We start from the raw sequence: 16,161 nt of genomic DNA, 5'->3' as shown, positions 1-16,161 counted from the left end.
GCATTTTGACAAAGGAGAACATGGCCAGCTTTACTGTTATAAAAAATTTAAGAAGGAAAACCCCAGATAAACAGCGACTGTGATGTCGTTTCACTTGTCTCGCATCTGTTTCTTGAAAGCGCTGAGCCACACAGACCACGCAGAAAGCTGCCGAGTGCCAGAGTCGAGAGGAAGCCTGGGAGCTGCGGAGGTTTCGCAGCCAGTCCTGCGCCGGGTGCAGCCTCGTGCGCCGGAAGCCCAGGTCCTCCCGCGCGCCCCGCCCCCGTGCCTCTACACCCCGCCCCATGTCCCATACTCCCTGTCTCTGAGCTCCCCGCCCCTACGCCCCGCCCCTGCGCCCCGCCTTCCCGCTCCCCAGCGGCGCTCGGGCCCCGCCCCGCGCGCCAGCAGCCAGACGCCTGCAGCTTGCGGGTCCGGATCCGAGCGAGAGTGTCGCCGTGGGCAGGTCTCGGTACTTGGAGGCCGAGTGAAGGAGGCGCACCGAGCGCGCGGTGGAGCCCGCGATCCGAGGTCGGCGCGGGGCTGGGCCTCCGGGACCCCGGGTCTGCCCATCGGCCCGGGGAGCAGGTTGCGCGCCGCGCTTTTGTGCTTCCGTTTGTTGCTGTTCCGGCTCTGCGAGCTGCGGCCCCCACGCAGGTTAGTCAGTGCATGAAATATTCTGCTCCCGGTGATGGACGGCAGCTACTACTCCTTGAGTGTTGGGCCACACAGAACGGTGTTGTATATGCGCTTTTTATGCAAATATTTAACTTAAGTAACTGTTCTTGACCAATCACGTAATGTGGGTCATCAGCTGTTAGATTATCAGCGCATTTTACTTCCCTCCTGGCTCAGGCTCCTCGGTGTCCGGGGGAGGCGGGTGGCAGCCGCTGTGCCCTCCAGAAAGTGATGCATTTTCCGCTTTAGTAATACTTGACGAAAGATTATTCAGCCATAAAACACACGTTTGTATTTTATTTCAGGTAAAGGCGCTCTGATTTGGGGAAGCACAAGTCGATCTTTAAACGAGTTTCATTCTTTAAAAGGTGAGAAAATGAAAAAGAAAAAAATGAGAAAAATGACTCAGTGATATTCCCTAAATCCAACTTCTGGAGACTTTTCCTTTTTTTAAATATAAAAGTAGTGAATTTAAATCAGAAAGAAAGCCTTTGTTATAGGATATTGTTAACTTATAGGCTCCTCTGTGTGCATGTGTTTGTCTTCTTTTAAAAAAAATTGTGCAACACCTCCATCAGTTCAGTTCAGTTGCTCAGTGGTGTCTGACTCTTTGCGGCCCCATGGACTGCAGCGTGCCAGGTCTCTCTGTCCATCACCAACTCCCGGAGCTTACTCAAACTCATGTCCATTGAGTCAATGATGCCATCTAACCTGCCATCTCATCCTCTATGCTCCCCTTCTCCTCCCACCTTCAATTTTTCCCAGCATCAGGGTCTTTTCAAAGGAGTCGGTTCTTCGCATCAGGTAGCCAGAGTATTGGAGTTTCAGCTTCAACGTCAGTCCTTCCAGTGAATATTCAGGACTGATTTCCTTTAGGATGGACTGGTTGGATCTCCTTGCAGTCCAGGGGACTCTCAAGAGTCTTCCCCAACACCACAGTTCAAAGGCATCAATTCTTTGGTGCTCAGCTTTCTTTATAGTCCAACTCTTACATCCATACATGACTACTGGAAAAACCATAGCTTTGACTAGATGGACCTTTGTTGGCAAAGTAATGTCTCTGCTTTTTAATATACTGTCTAGGTTGGTCATAACTTTTCTTCTAAGGAGCAAGCGTCTTTTAATTTCATGGCTGGAGTCACCATCTGTAGTGATTTGGAGCCCCCAAAATAAAGTGTCTTACTGTTTCCACCATTTGCCCATCTATTTGCCATGAAATGATAGGACCAGATGCCATGATCTTAGTTTTCTGAATGTTTTAAGCCAACTTTTTCACTCTCCTCTTTCACTTTCATCAAGAGGCTCTGTAGCTCTTCGCTTTCTGCCATAAGGGTGGTGTCATCTGCATATCTGAGGTTATTGATATTTCTCCTTGCAATCTTGATTCCAGCTTGTACTTCGTTTAGTCCAGCATTTTTCATGATGTACTCTGCATATAAATAAGGGTGACAATATACAGCTTTGAAATACTCACTTCTAGATTTGGAACCAGTCCATTGTTCCATGTCCAGTTCTAACTGTTGCTTCTTGGCCTGCATACAGATTTCTCAAGAGGCAGATCAGGTGGTCTGGTATCTCCTAAGTTTTACCATTTTTAAGTGTACAGTTCAGTGGCTTTTAGTACATTCATATTGTTCTGCAACCATTACTCCATCCATTTCCAGAGCTTTTTCCTCTTCCCAGATAGAAACTCCACATCCATTAAGTAATAACTCTGCATCCTCCCCATCCCGTGCCCTGGCATCCACTGTCCCACTTCTGTATCTATGGGACTGACTGCTGTAGGGCCCTCATGTACCTGGCCCTCATGAAGCGTTTGTTGTTTGTGACTGGCTTATTTCTCTCAGCGTACTATCCTCAGGGCTCATCCACGTTATGGTCTGGGTCAGAATTTCTTTCCTTTTTTAAGGGCTGAATGATACTCCATTAATAATTACAAGTTTATGCAACATTTTGTTTATCCATGATTCATCTGTCACTGGACCCTTGGGTAGCTTCCACATTTTGGCTCTTGTGAACTGTGCTACTGTGAACATGGGGTAAACATATCTGAGTCTCTGCTTTCAGGACATTTGCGTGTCTTAAGAATTATTACTTAATGGATGTGGAGTTTCCATCTGGAAATGGATGGAGGTGATGTTTGCAGAACGATGTGAATATACTGAAAGCCACTGTGTACCCAGAAGTGTGTTCGCTGAATCATATGGTAGTTCTACTTGTAATTTTTTTGGGGAGCCACCATACTGTTTTCCCAGTAGTGGGAGCCTGTATGGCAGCCTGTATGGCTCTCCTGCTGGGTTAAATTTGATGAGCTTAGTAAAACTGACAAATTGAACATGGAGACAGAAAAGAATAACATTTTATTAATTTTGCCTTTTGAGCCCAAACCTGCTAACTCAAAGGAAACCTAATATTGACAGAATGATTTATCATTTATCACGAGAAGGCAACACACAGAATATAGCCTTTATCCTAACCTCCCTCTTCCTCCTTTTACAGACGTGATACAGATGGATAAGCACGTCTTTTCCACATGTTTGTCAAGTAGACAGGAGGGGTCAGTGGCATCTGGGCCCAGGCAGCTCTGAGGAGGGACCAGACATCCCCACCACCCAGGTTAGTCTAGAAAAGGACATATTTTCTCTGCATTCGTCTCTGAGCGCCTGGACGTGAAGGGGATGGTAGTACTTCGTGGTTAAGTAACACAGTAGTGGCTGTGTTACAGAAGGGGGACCCTTCACAGGCCTGAGGATGGGCTCTTATCTAACACTCAGAAGTGAATTGTCTGAGGAGACAGTAAGAGTCAGGCTTATGCCCTGAGGCTGTGATGAAGGCTGATGAAGCAGATACTGATGAAGCAGATACTGATGAAGCAGAAGGCTTTACTGGGAAGGGTCACCTGGCGGGAGGACAGTGGAGTCAGGGAACCCAGGAGACCTGCTCCGCCGTGTGCTCCCAGTCTCAGGGTTTATGGCGATGGGTTGGTTTTCTGGGTCGTCAGTGGACAGTCATCTTGTTTGGCCCATGTTAAGTCCAATTCCCGACGTTGAGGGCATCTCACACAAGGCTCATCTCAGCTCAAGGGCTTCTGGGAGGTTGGAATGTATTATGGGCTGGCATCTCCTCCCTCCTTTTGGCCCCTCCCAAATTCTTCCTTATCCTTATCGGTACCTTCTGTTTTGAGATAATTCATACAGTTGGTCACTGTTCTGCCTGGCCAGGTGGGCAGCTTCAGTTATTGGTTCCTGAACCTCTGTGAGGATCTTACGTCATTGGTTTTGTTATATACGAGGTTTACTTTCAGTGAGTCAAGGATCTGGGGCTTCAGGTGTGAAACGTGAGAAGCGCTATGCAGTGAATGGTGGAAAAGTGGGGTCAGCCCTGCGGCCACAGCTCCTAGGCCCTCCGGTCACTGGCCTTTCCCTGGACCCGCTGGTTCCTCTTACCAAGCTGGAGGGACTCCCTTAGGGTGTGAGCCTGACTCTTATCTCATTCTGATAAGCCTGCCTCATGGGAATGAAATAAAATTCATATTTGATGGCAAGATGAGGAAAACCTCAAAATAAAAATTTTCTCTGCCCATTTGGGCCTCCTCCCCGCTTTAGTGCACACTCTGCACCTGCACTGACCAGCCCTCCTGAGAGAGGGGGCTTCCTTCACCTCCTTTAGGGGGCCTGGTGACCCACCACCCACCAGTTGTACGTGCAGGTCTGCATTGTTCAAACTGTCAATGAGACATTGGATGCATGACCCCTTGCTCAGAAGCAAAAGACTGACTCCCAGGCTGGCTCCAATAAAATTCTCCATTTCTTTCTTGGACGAACTGTTGGTTAATTTTCCCATCAACAATAGAAAGACTTTAAAAAAAAAAAACAAAAAACACACTTTTGTGAACATTCCGTCAGTGTCCGAAGCAGCAGTGGGGGGTGGGTGCTGTGACCCTGTGAGGCCCAGGGGGTCAGAGACTCACTGAGGACCCCAAGCGGAGCTGCAGTCAGTTCTCACAGGTCAGTGCAGCTCTCTCTGTGTGGTGGAGGGTGAAGCACGAAGAGGACTTGAAGACCGCTCGGTCTTGCTCTTTCCAGCACTGCTGGCCGCAGGGCAGTGACTGGGCATCCATGGCCACAGGTTCCTTCCAGCTGGGCCAGGAGGTGGTGAGGCTGACTGTAAGCTCCGTGAGAGCAGGGAGCTGTCAGAAGCAGCTGTGGTGGGAGTGACGTCCGGGCCCCTAGTGTGGGGTTTGGAGTTGAGCCCAGCCCCGTTCTACTACCCCATCAGCCCTGGAAACACTGCCTTCACTTCAGAAGGTGAAGAGGGTGAGCTGTGGCCGATGTTGAAGACGGTGAGGGGAACTCGACTTTGATGGAAAATACAGTGAGTTTTGGAAGGAGGAAGAGCCGTTTCCAGGATTTGAGGAAAAGGAATTCTGTTGGAAGGATTCTGTGTCAGAAGTTGTCAAATATGGTTTCACTCTTATGGGGAGTTCTGTGTATTTTTCAGTGATCACACTGTAGCAGGGTCACGTGGCCTTAGGGTGTTCTTGAGAAGACATGTCTCAGTACCAGCAGGCTGGCCTACTGCCCCTCCTTCCGCCTTTTCTCCCTCCTTTCCTCTAGGTCCTCTGGCTAAAGGGCTCTTTATGGAGGAGAGAACAGGGAGCCTGGGGAAGGGCAGGGCCCTGGGCCCTTATCTAAGCTGACAGTGGTGGGTGGTGCCCAGTGGTAAACCCTGTGTCCTCCTGCTCCTGTCCCCCCACTCCTGTGTCCCCCCACTCCTGTCCCCCCTACTTCTGTGTCCCACCCCGCTCTTGTGTCCACTGCCCAGCTGAGCAGCTGGGGTGTCGCCTCTCTGTACTCCAAGGTCTCTGTCCCCACCACGCCTGCCGGGAGCAGGATTCCATGACAGAGCAGTGGGCGTGGAGGAGCCACTCGACTTGTCTTTCAGGCTTCCTCACTGGGAAGCTAGGAAGCACCAGAGCAGAGGCCACAGGGATAGGCTCCCTCCCTCCTAGTTCTTGCGGGACATCAGGTCGTCGCAAGTTTCAGCTGCTGCTGGGCCTTAGCTTTCAGGATTGTAGGATATTCTAGGCCTTTTGAGAGAAGATGGGCAGTGAGAGCAGATGCCTTTCATTTATTTTTTCTTTGCCCTGTTTTTTTTTTAATTTATTTATTTTTTAATTGAGGGATAATTGCTTTACAGAATTTTGTTGTTTTCTGTCAAACCTCAGCATGAATCAGCCATAGATGTACATATATCCCCTCCCTTTTGAACCTTCCTTCCATCTCTCTCCCCATCCCACCCCTCTAGGTTGATACAGAGCCTCTGTTTGAGTTTCCTGAGACGTACAGCAAATTCCTGTTGGCTGCCCTGTTTGTTTTTAGGTGAAGTTGTACAGTTTTCTGTGTCTTGGTGGTTGTGTGTTATGAGCACTGCTGTGGAGCAATCTGGGCTTTTACTGGTGCAGGGGGACTGTTCTGCAAGCTGGACTTAGCGGAGATTGTTTTAGGCCCTAAAACAATGTGTCCTGGTCCCTTTGGTGTCAACCAGATGCAGGTTCCTAGATCATCCTGGAAAATCGCCTCCTCCAGAAAGGGTTTTCTGCACTTATTGGCTCAGTTAGGACCCATGGTCAGTGTCTCCACAGCCCACCCCTCCCCCACCCCCCAGGCTTCTGGGGCGTCTCCCGTGTCTGAGCTCTCTGTGGCCCCCAGGTCACCACGTGCAGGATCCTTGTCTTGACCATCAGTGTAGGACCCTTCCGTGGAGGACTGGCTCTCGGAGGCCCCCTTGTGTTGGCCTTCACTTCGTGTCAAAAGTGGATACAAAGCTCATCTACAATGAAGGCGAATCTTAATGTTTGAAAGGCTCCTGAAGAGAAACCACTGCACATGAATGTTTCATGAAGGAGGGTCACCCAGAGTGTAAGGCTGATGTGCAGGTGAAAAATCATGTTTGTGGACATGTGTGTAATCCTAACACAGAATTCATGGCTGTGGCTCTGTCCAACCCCGACTCTGAGCCAGCGAGGGGGCACCTCGCCTGTGAACATCCACTTCTTTTGTGGAAAACCTGTGTAGAGAAGTGGTGAATTCACACCAAAGGCAGCACCCTAGAGGGGGCTACATATAGCCTGTTGATTTTTGTGGAGGTGGGTGGTGGGGAATCCTGGAATTGGCACTTACTTGTTAATTGTTGACTTTTCCTGTTTTTTTTCTCTGACCTTAACAAACACCTTTTCATCAAATGAGTTTTGTCCTGCAGTCCTGTCTGACTCTGCGACCTTGTGGACTGTAGCCTGCAAGGCTCCTCTGTCCATGGAATTCTCTAGGCAAGAATACTAGAGTGGGTTGTGATTCCCTTCTCCAGGGGATCTTCCCAATCCAGGGATGGAACCCAGGTCTCTTGCATTGCAGGTGGAGTCTTTACCGTCTGAGCCACCAGGGAAACCAAATGTCATTAAAATAGTGATGAAACTGTCATCTTGTTGGGAGAACCATTCTAATAGCTCCTCTGGCCCTTGCAGATGTAGAGACCTCGTATGGAGCCATGACAGGTTGTCCTTGTGAAAGTACAGGGCAGTGGGTCTGGGAAGGTTACAGGCTCTGGAAGTCATTGGTTCTTAGTGGTGGTGCCTGACGGTGGCTCCTCAAGGGAGACACATAACCTGGTCCTTCTCTTCCCTGCAGGTACACAGCGGAGACGCGGACACCACCACACCCGGCCAGAAGCCTGGCTTCCTCGTGGAAAGTCTCTGGCTGCCAGCACCCCTGGGCAGGGATATGGCCTCAAGCCAGCTAGGGGCCAGGGGGCAGTGCCTCCGTTTGCTGAAGACAAGGGGCTTCTTGCTGCTGAAGCTCTCGGCTGCCATCTTGGCCGTGCTTCTCTTCTGTGAATTTCTGATCTACTACCTCGTTATCTTCCGGTGCAGCTGGCCCGAGCTGAAAACCCCTGAAGGTGCCGGCACCCTTGGGGCCCCCAAGGCCCCTGAGCCCGTGCTCAGGGCCATGTTCTTGGCTGACACCCACCTGCTTGGGGCCGTAAGAGGCCACTGGCTGGACAAATTACGGAGGTAACTTGGGCCAAATTCAGTTTTCTGCAGGTCTGTAGGCCTCTTCCCACAGGTGGGGTCTCACGGTCCCCCATGTATTTCTGTCTCCACCACCTCAAGGGCTCGTGGGCACTGGGTCGCTTCCACCCTTTGACCTTTGTGGGTGACGCCACCAGAGGGTTGATGGGGGCACCTCTTGCCCCGGTGGCCCTGTCTCTGACCCCTTTTGTCACCCTGGCTGCACTTGTGCCTCCCTGAATAAGCCTTCACTCCTGGGGTGGGTGGAGCGTCCTAGGGCATCGGGACATCCCAGGGCGGGGGTTGGGGAGGCCAGACAGATGAAGGCAGGGCTACTGTATTTCCTCTCAGAGCTTTAAACCCCTGGAGGTGTGAGATAGACAAGAACCGGAACACACCACCCCTCCTTTCCTCTTGGCCTCCAGGGAGTGGCAGATGGAGCGAGCCTTCCAGACAGCGGTATGGCTGCTGCAGCCGGAAGTTGTCTTCATCCTGGGGGACATCTTTGATGAGGGGAAGTGGAGCTCCCCCGAGGTGGGCATGCGCCCCAATGCCTGGGGCTGCACTGAGGTTCAGGGAGCCCAGGGCGTGCGGAGTCCTGGCGCTGGGCGCTGGGGCTCCAGTGTCCACAGTCGTAGGCTCCATGTCCCCGCCAGTTCTGGGTCCTGTTTATGTAAGAGAAGTCTGTGAAGGTTGGCAGATGCTTCCCACGACCCTCTCGGAAGGGAAGGTCCGCAGGAGGGAAGCGTCTGGGTCGTCCCCAGAGTTCAGGATGCATGCTGAAGTGTGGTTTAACACTTATGAGGCTGGGCTGCCTATGAGGTCATGGTCTTCTTCTAAGGGAGGTGGGGGGTTGCTGGTGGGAGGTCTCTCTGCCCTCAGGGGTGAGACCAGGTGCTGTGAGCTTTCCAGGAACCAGAGGGCAAGGCTCTTCTCACCTTGGCTGGCAGAACGCTTGGCTTACTGCATTCTTGGGATTAATGGGGGAAAGAAAAGCACCATTCTTGCTGCTTAGTTAAAAATGTTCAGTCACTGATGGTTTGAAAAGTGAAAGTGAAAGTTGCTCAGTCATGTCTGACTCTTTGCAACCCCATGGACTATACAGTCATGAAATTCTCCAGGCCACAATACTGGAGTGGGTTGCCTTTCCCTTCTCCAGGGGATCTTCTCAACCCAGGGATTGAACCCAGGTCTCCCACATTGCAGGTAGATTCTTTACCAGCTGAGCCACAAAGGAAGCCCAAGAACACTGGAGTGGGTAGCCTATCCCTTCTCCAGTGGATCTTCCCAACCCAGGAATTGAACACGGTCTCCTTCATTGCAGGTGGATTCTTTACCAGCTGAGCTATCAGGGAAGCCTGATAGTTTTGGAAGATACTTGAAAAAAAATTTCAATTAATTTTAAAAAATATCTTCCAGATGGTTTTGGAAGATATTTTTTAAAAATTAATTGAAATTTACTGGGACACTTCAAATGGTGTACAAAGAAAGTCCAGATCTGATGGGAACCCGTTTGTGGGGTTGCAGTGTTGATTGTTGTTCTTCCATCACTAAGTTTTGCCTGACTCTCTGCGACCCATGGACTGCAGCACATTGTTCCCCTGTCCTTCACCATCTCCCACAGTTTGATCAAACTCATGTCCATTGAGTCGGTGATGCCATCCAACCATCTCATCCTCTGTTGCCCCCTTCTCCTTCTGCCCCGAGTCATTGGTTTCATCTAGTCCAGAACTAATTGTGAAACCATGGAAACGCTGTGTGTAAAAAGCAACTGGTTGTAGAGTGAGCTTGGATATAAATGCTGCTTTAGAAAATTAAGGGGAACATGTTATATTTTTCTAATTTTATGTTATTCTAACTCTAAGTATTATTTGTTAAAGTCTTTGTAAAGTACTGAAGGAATCTGTCCAGTTTATTTCCATAGGTTGGGCCAAATTTAAGACTTTAAGACAAATTTGACTACTGTTCAGCTAGGTATCATCCAGCCTAGCGTGTTTGTCCAGTTTTTTAGGCTTAATAAAAATAAGGACTGAAACATCATCTCAGGCTTAAATAGTAAAGTCAGAAAAGCCTGGAAAGACCTTTTGGTTTCTCTCTTTCCCACACATCTTGTCGGTCCCCACCCCCCTACCCAGCCCCAGGGAGCATAACCCTGAGGGAGGCACTGGTCCTCATTCCAGGGGGGCCCACCCTGAGCTGGATGTTTCTGCAGCCATTTTTAGGACATGTCCTGATCTGAGGGGATCCTCAGCCTGGGGTCCGTGCGTGGCTGTCAGGCGACATTGAAGTAGCGGGTGTGTGAAGAGGATGGTTTGGGGAGATAAACTGTTTCATCAAACTTGGCACCAGGTTAAATACTTAGGTTAGCCTTGGGAAAAGAATGGTAGAAATACTGCACATGGGCTTTATGGACGTCTCATCCCGGCAAGGAGTGACCTTCCCACCCTACAACCTGACAGGGCGGTTCCCTGGGCTGAACTGTGTGCTTCTCTCTGCAGGCCTGGGCGGACGATGTGGGGCGCTTCTGGAAGGTGTTCCGACACCCGCCCCACGTGCAGCTGCGGGCCGTGGCTGGCAACCACGACATCGGCTTCCACTACCAGTGAGTGGTCAGCGGAGGCGCCTTCCCCCTGCCCAGCCCAGGGGGGCCTTGCCTGTGGGGTCAGGTTCTGGGGGCTCCTGCACATCACTCACCAGCCCTACCACCTAGCTGAATGTGCCTCAGAGTGGTTCTCACTTGAACTTAATGTTTTGTGACCAGTTTTCTTTGGGAATCAGAAAACAAGACGGTTTGGGCTTTAATAGCTGATGTTTACATAGCGCCAGCCTGTTGTGAGCACAGCGCTTCCATACATTCAATCTCTTTCTTTACCTGTTATTTTTATTGCTTTACCCACTCTACCAGTGAGGGAGCTAGAGCTCTGGGGATGAAGTTGATCACCCTGGGCCCCAGACTTCGGACTCTAGGCCCCAGGTTGGACAGTGGTGGCAGCACCCTGCTTACCCAGGGCAAGTGGGAGCTCAGAACCAACATGCTGGTTGGGCCTTCAGGTCCTGGATGTTATTTTTCCTGTGTTCTTGATAATTCTTAGGATGTTTTAAGAATGACTTGTTCTGAAAAACATTTCTTTTCACAATTGAATGTAGGATGGACACATACAGAATAAAACGATTTGAGAAAGTTTTCAACCCTGAAAGGCTGTTTTCTTGGAAAGGAATTAAGTGAGTATTATCTGTGAATTCTTAACGAAGACCCCTAGAATGTGACTTAAAGTGTAAACACGATGATTGTCTTCCAGATCATGGGGTTAATCGACTCCTGGCTTCTGAATTCTTTAGACGCCAGGCACCTCTTTGTGGCCAGTGGACATGTGTGCAGGACACGATGGCACATTTAACGGGTCTGTGACGATGTCCCTGAGGGAGGAGGTGCCAGGGCACCTCAGCTGGCCTGCTGTCATCTGGGTTTGGGCTCCTTGGCCCAGTTAGCTTTGCAGGCCCCTCTCCCCGCCTACCCCCCACCCCCACCCCACCCGGTCTGCTTAGGCTCTGCTCTGATGTCTTATTCCACGTCACCCCCACAGGAAGCCAGGGCTGTGGGTGGCTGTCATCTCCCCACTTTACATCCCAGGCCCAGGGACACAAGGTCAGGTGCTGAGTGTAGTGGTCACCTGGGGCCTCTTACTAGTTCAGGGTGGAAAAGCCTTTCCTGTCTTGGATTCGACTCCCAGAGATGCTCTCTTGTCCTCTTAGCATCATCTGCACCTGCATGCACAGTGCAACAGGACTGGAATCTCTTCTCTGTGGGGTGCAGCTTCCGGGTCCCAGAGCACAGGGGCCCACAGACAGCACCAGTGCCCATGGCTTGACCTCCTGTCTCTCCGCAGTTTCGTGATGGTCAACAGTGTTGCACTGGAAGGCGACGGCTGTGACATCTGCTCCAGGGCAGAGGCTGAGCTCCTGGAAATCTCTCACTGGCTGAACTGCTCTCGGGAGGTAGGACACCCCTCAACCCCTGCCCCACTCTAGGGGCACGGCCATCCCCGCTTCCCCCTCCCTCCCACCATCCAGTGTCCAGTGAGTGAAGAGCCTGGCCTCTGACCTGTAGGAGCATAGCCCCCGTGGGTGTGGAGACAGGCAGCGGCTGCCGGCCTCGGCCCCCATCCTGCTACAGGTGAGGGGAGGGACCCCACCCGGTGGCCTGCGAGTGTGTGGGGGAAGCGCTGGGTCTCACGGTCCCCTGACCCCTCTCTGGTCTCGACAGCACTTCCCGCTTTACCGGAGAAATGATGCCAACTGCTCCGGGGAGGACGCAGCACCCCCTGATGAGAAGTACACCCCCTTCAAGGAGCGCTATGACGTGCTGTCCTGGGAGGTCTCGCGGAAGGTGTGCGGGGATGTGGGGATGCAGGGATGCAGGGTGGGGCAGGTGGCGCTTACACAGGCGTTTCATCTTCCGCCCTAGGAAACTCACTCCTAAGATCTGAGTGATGATAGTCTCAGCTCTTGTTTATTCTGTTTCCCACCAACATGTATCCAGGACAGTGAATGAAACTAAAGAGTAGAGTCTTAAAACTTAATTAGAATGTCCTTCCTAAATATATACACACCAATATTTATATACTGTATGGTGTATATAATATATAAAACAAAATATACATTTGTGAAATGGATTTATTAAAATATTTATAAAAAAGAAAATATAATAATTAAAACCATACAATCTGGGATGGAAAAATAGATTCTCCCTGAGAGCCTGGGCTTACTTTTGACGGAGTCTGAAAAGACTGAATGACTTGAGGGCGGAGGGAGCTGCTGGGGGTGTGTGTGTCCCCAGGCCCCGGCGACCTCTCACTGCCTCCACTCCCACCACAGCTGCTGTGGTGGCTGCGGCCGCGCCTGATCCTCAGTGGCCACACACACAGCGCCTGCGAGGTCCAGCACAGGGCAGGCGTCCTGGAGGTCAGTGTGCCATCTTTCAGTTGGAGGAACAGAAACAACCCCAGTTTCATCATGGTATGTGAATGTTTATTTTCGTCTCAAAGCTTCCACAGTATTTAAATCAGCACAGTGATCACCTACTGAATTGCAGCATGAATTGCCGCAATCTGTGAAAACATACAGAAGCTGTAACCACACCCCTCCCAGCACACCCAGCAGTGTGAACCCCTCTCTTGGGGACAGTTGTTTCTGGTGGGGTGGTGAGGGGACCATCTCACAGTGTCTCGTCCGGCAAGGACAGCAGTGCCCCAGGAGCTCTGCCTTCTATTTTCTAAGGAGACAGGGTCATCCTGTCTTATTTTCCACACACGCCTATTTGTGCTGACAGACAGATGCCGCAGGTCTTGCACGTTTGTCAGGGACGTTAGTGACAACCTAAAGCTTCAGCTCCCTTCTTTGAGCCCTGAGTCCATGTCCAGGTTATAGTGCTTTCATATCAGGAGTTTTTACTTAATAACAGGATGGGGAAAACCTTCTGCTTTCAAATTCACAGTAAATGAACGTTCCCCACTGTCATTCCACACAGCAAAAATGTCTACCAAAAAAAAAAAAAAAGGCCATTGAAATGCCCCCCACACATGCATTTCTAGGTGATAGGTTGCTTACTTCAGCATCAAGTGGCATGAAAAACAGCCGTGTCCTGTTTTTTCCTGGATGACCACTGATCTAAGTCTCCAGGCCTTTCTGAATCCTCTCCTGCATGGCCTCTGGGTTTAGAGGACCTCCCCACCCTGTATTAGGTGCTAGATTCAGTGCGGGATCAGCTCCCGGGCCATGTGCACTCAGCCCCCGAGACCCAGCATGTGGGATGGGGGCAGTGTGGCCTGCAGTGTCCTTGGTCTCAGTTTCATCGGGCCCAGCGGCTCACTCCCTTGGTCTTGTCTGCGGGTTGGTGCCATCCATGCAGTGATGGTCTTGCTTTCTCCCCAGGGCAGCATCACGCCCATGGACTACGCCCTTGCCAAGTGCTACCTGCCGCGTGAGGACATGGTTCTGACCACGTACTGTGTGGCAGCTGGGTGCCTCATGCTCATCACGTTAATCCCCACTGGGCTTGTGTCTGCACCTTTTCATTTTGGTCAGAGGGTGCTCAGAAAATTTAAGACCATGTGAGTAGCAGCAGACTTTTGCTCTTAGCAGTAGTGTCCCAAAGCCGAAGAAAATAAACTTCGGGGGGTGCTCATGGACATTGAGACTACAGTGGGCCATGAGCACCGCTCCTGGGTTCCGGATCACTTGCGTCAGGCCCTGCAGGATCAGTGCTGTTCCCAAGCTGCAAAAATGGGACCTGTCTCTATATCGGGTCTGTCTGCTTGTTTATCAAGTGTGTGTGTTATCAGAGACTCTGTACAGTGTGCAGAAGCTGCGTGTGATCACTGGCATGCACTGGACAGCCTCCCTTCCCCAGGACTCTTCCCCAGGACAGAGGGCCAGCTGCACACATATGTGGGGTCTGCGTCTGTCCTCCTATGAATGTTCTCAAGTTTCTGTTTTATAAAGTCGTGTGCTTAAAATAAAATACAGATGGTATAAAATACAGATGGTACAAGCAAGAATATATTGTTCTCGCAGACTTCTTTATTTCTGTGCTAAATTAATGGAATCAGATTTTTAGATGAGTGTAATTTCCTCTCCAAGTTGCTAAATCTGAATTGAATGCCTGTCAGTAGAAAGTCGAAAAAATGGACCAGGAAGAGGCTTTTGGTATTTAAAATAAATATGCTGTGGTAATTTTAAGCCTCATAAAATCTGTGTGTGTGTGTGTGTGTTTTAGAGAATCTAGCTCTTCAATCAGACTTATCTAAATAGGAAGTTTAGTTACAGGGGAATTGTTGAATTATAATTCATATAAAAATACAGTTTTATTCTTTTGGGTATATATTGGGGCTGTAGCTCTTAAGATTCTCTTCATGTTGTACTGTGAAAATGCAATGGAAACTGAAGATTGTTTCCCCTTTGTAAGTCTCTGTTCATCTGAGTTTAATGGAACGATCAAGGATGGCAGGAGCCCAAATTCAGTGATAATGATTCAAAATATGTGATGGTGCACTGTATGTAAAGCTGTCATCCTTTATTTCATGGAACACTAGCGTGTAAATGTGGATGAGTTTACAAAAGATAGTAAGATGCTGCTTTAGAGAGTAAACTTTAAAACATTAAAGACCATAAAGACGAAATGGAAGTTAATGTCGGCATCCATATTGTTAGGATATGACCTCAGACAGTTTAACAGGTTATCCTTGACCTGAGAGCACCAGCCTCAGGGTGGTGGACAGATGAGGCTGGCTTTTGAGGTCTTGTGCTCGATGGCGCTCACAAGGCTGCATTTGCAGATCTTTCAGGGTTGAGGAACAGCTGTATTCGTGTTTCAAATAAAGGTTTTGTTGTGTTTCTTCTTCAAAAGGCAAATCAAAGTCTGTCCTTTGACTCCCCCTAGGCCAGACACAGCCTGAAACCCTTGTATTTTCCTTGCTATTTATGATGGGACCTGTGCTCAAGGAAGTAGTTCAGAAACTTTGACTAAGGGAACAGGTGGCCTTGAAAAAGTCTTTAAATAGCCAGATAATGGAGAAACATGTTTTTTGGATAGAAACATGTCCCTGGTTCCCTGAAAGAGGCTTGTGGGCATGGCATTCTGTGAGAGGTGGAGGATTACTGTGTGTCACTTACAAATATTTATATAAATGTATATACACATATCTATTGATCAATGAGTATTATAAAGAGTACCAGCCTAATAAACCCCTAAACTCTACATACACCATTTGTTCTCTTCCTCAAAGCAAGTGCAGTGATGAGGATGACTGTTCAGCACAACAGAAACGCGTTTCTTTACAGGGACAGCCACAGTCAAGGCACAAAGATCTATAGGGATTTTCCTTGAGTAGTTAGTTATCAAAATAATATTACATCTTGTGGTCTGTACAGTGTAATAAACCAGCAATAAAACAGCAACAGGAAGAACCTATTAAAGGAGGCGCTGCCACAGCAGTGGAGTCTGGGGGACCACAGTGGATGGGACTCATGTGAACTGGAGGAACGTGGCCCCAGTGAGTGGGGGCTTTCTGCTGACACGTGGAAGGTCAAGGGGCTCCAGCAACAATGCTGAAGTTGGCCTCCCCTGGAGACGGAACTGAACCCCACTGCGGCTCAGGGTCTCCCCTGAGTCGGGGGCCCATCCGGTCAGAAAGGCAATCCCCAGTGAGGCCTGAGCTAGTGTGTCTCCCCATCTTCCAACTTCTCCACGACTCAGGGGCCCCTACCCCTACACAGACCAGGGTTTGGGGAGGAGTGAGGGGACAGAGGTGGCTGGGGACCTGGTGGTAATGAGAGCCCCGCAGACAGCTCCAGGGTGGATGAACAGGACTCCTTGAGTTGTGCCTGGCGAGCCTGGGATGGGCTGGGCGGGGCGGGGGCGGGGCAGCGGGGGGCGGGGG

The 16,161-nt window shown here is 50.1% G+C and overlaps 1 protein-coding gene across 6 annotated transcripts; it reads left to right on the top strand.

The window, feature by feature from the left end:
* The first annotated feature begins 348 nt into the window (after nucleotides 1-348).
* Nucleotides 349-14,202, top strand: MPPE1 (metallophosphoesterase 1). 6 transcript variants are annotated; one of them, XM_070361970.1, is made up of 13 exons: nucleotides 349-636; nucleotides 963-1,025; nucleotides 3,157-3,273; nucleotides 6,369-6,595; nucleotides 7,344-7,726; nucleotides 8,149-8,257; nucleotides 10,222-10,325; nucleotides 10,871-10,945; nucleotides 11,611-11,719; nucleotides 11,832-11,897; nucleotides 11,988-12,110; nucleotides 12,599-12,739; nucleotides 13,660-14,202. In XM_070361970.1, the coding sequence occupies exons 4-13, from the start codon at nucleotides 6,557-6,559 to the stop codon at nucleotides 13,705-13,707; spliced, it is 1,197 nt and encodes a 398-aa protein (XP_070218071.1). In that variant the 5' UTR covers nucleotides 349-636; nucleotides 963-1,025; nucleotides 3,157-3,273; nucleotides 6,369-6,556; the 3' UTR covers nucleotides 13,708-14,202. The 6 variants fall into 6 exon arrangements, with proteins under 6 accessions (XP_070218071.1, XP_070218068.1, XP_070218067.1 ...); XM_070361966.1 differs by having other exon boundaries at nucleotides 352-636; nucleotides 13,655-14,202; XM_070361967.1 differs by lacking the exon at nucleotides 11,832-11,897 and having other exon boundaries at nucleotides 350-636; nucleotides 13,655-14,202.
* The last annotated feature ends 1,959 nt before the right edge of the window (nucleotides 14,203-16,161 follow it).

This window comes from Bos mutus, chromosome 24 (assembly GCF_027580195.1).
Source record: "Bos mutus isolate GX-2022 chromosome 24, NWIPB_WYAK_1.1, whole genome shotgun sequence".
Lineage (NCBI taxonomy): Eukaryota > Metazoa > Chordata > Mammalia > Artiodactyla > Bovidae > Bos > Bos mutus.
The sequence above is the reverse complement of the archived record's forward strand: the minus strand, read 5'-3'. Positions and strand labels throughout refer to the sequence as shown.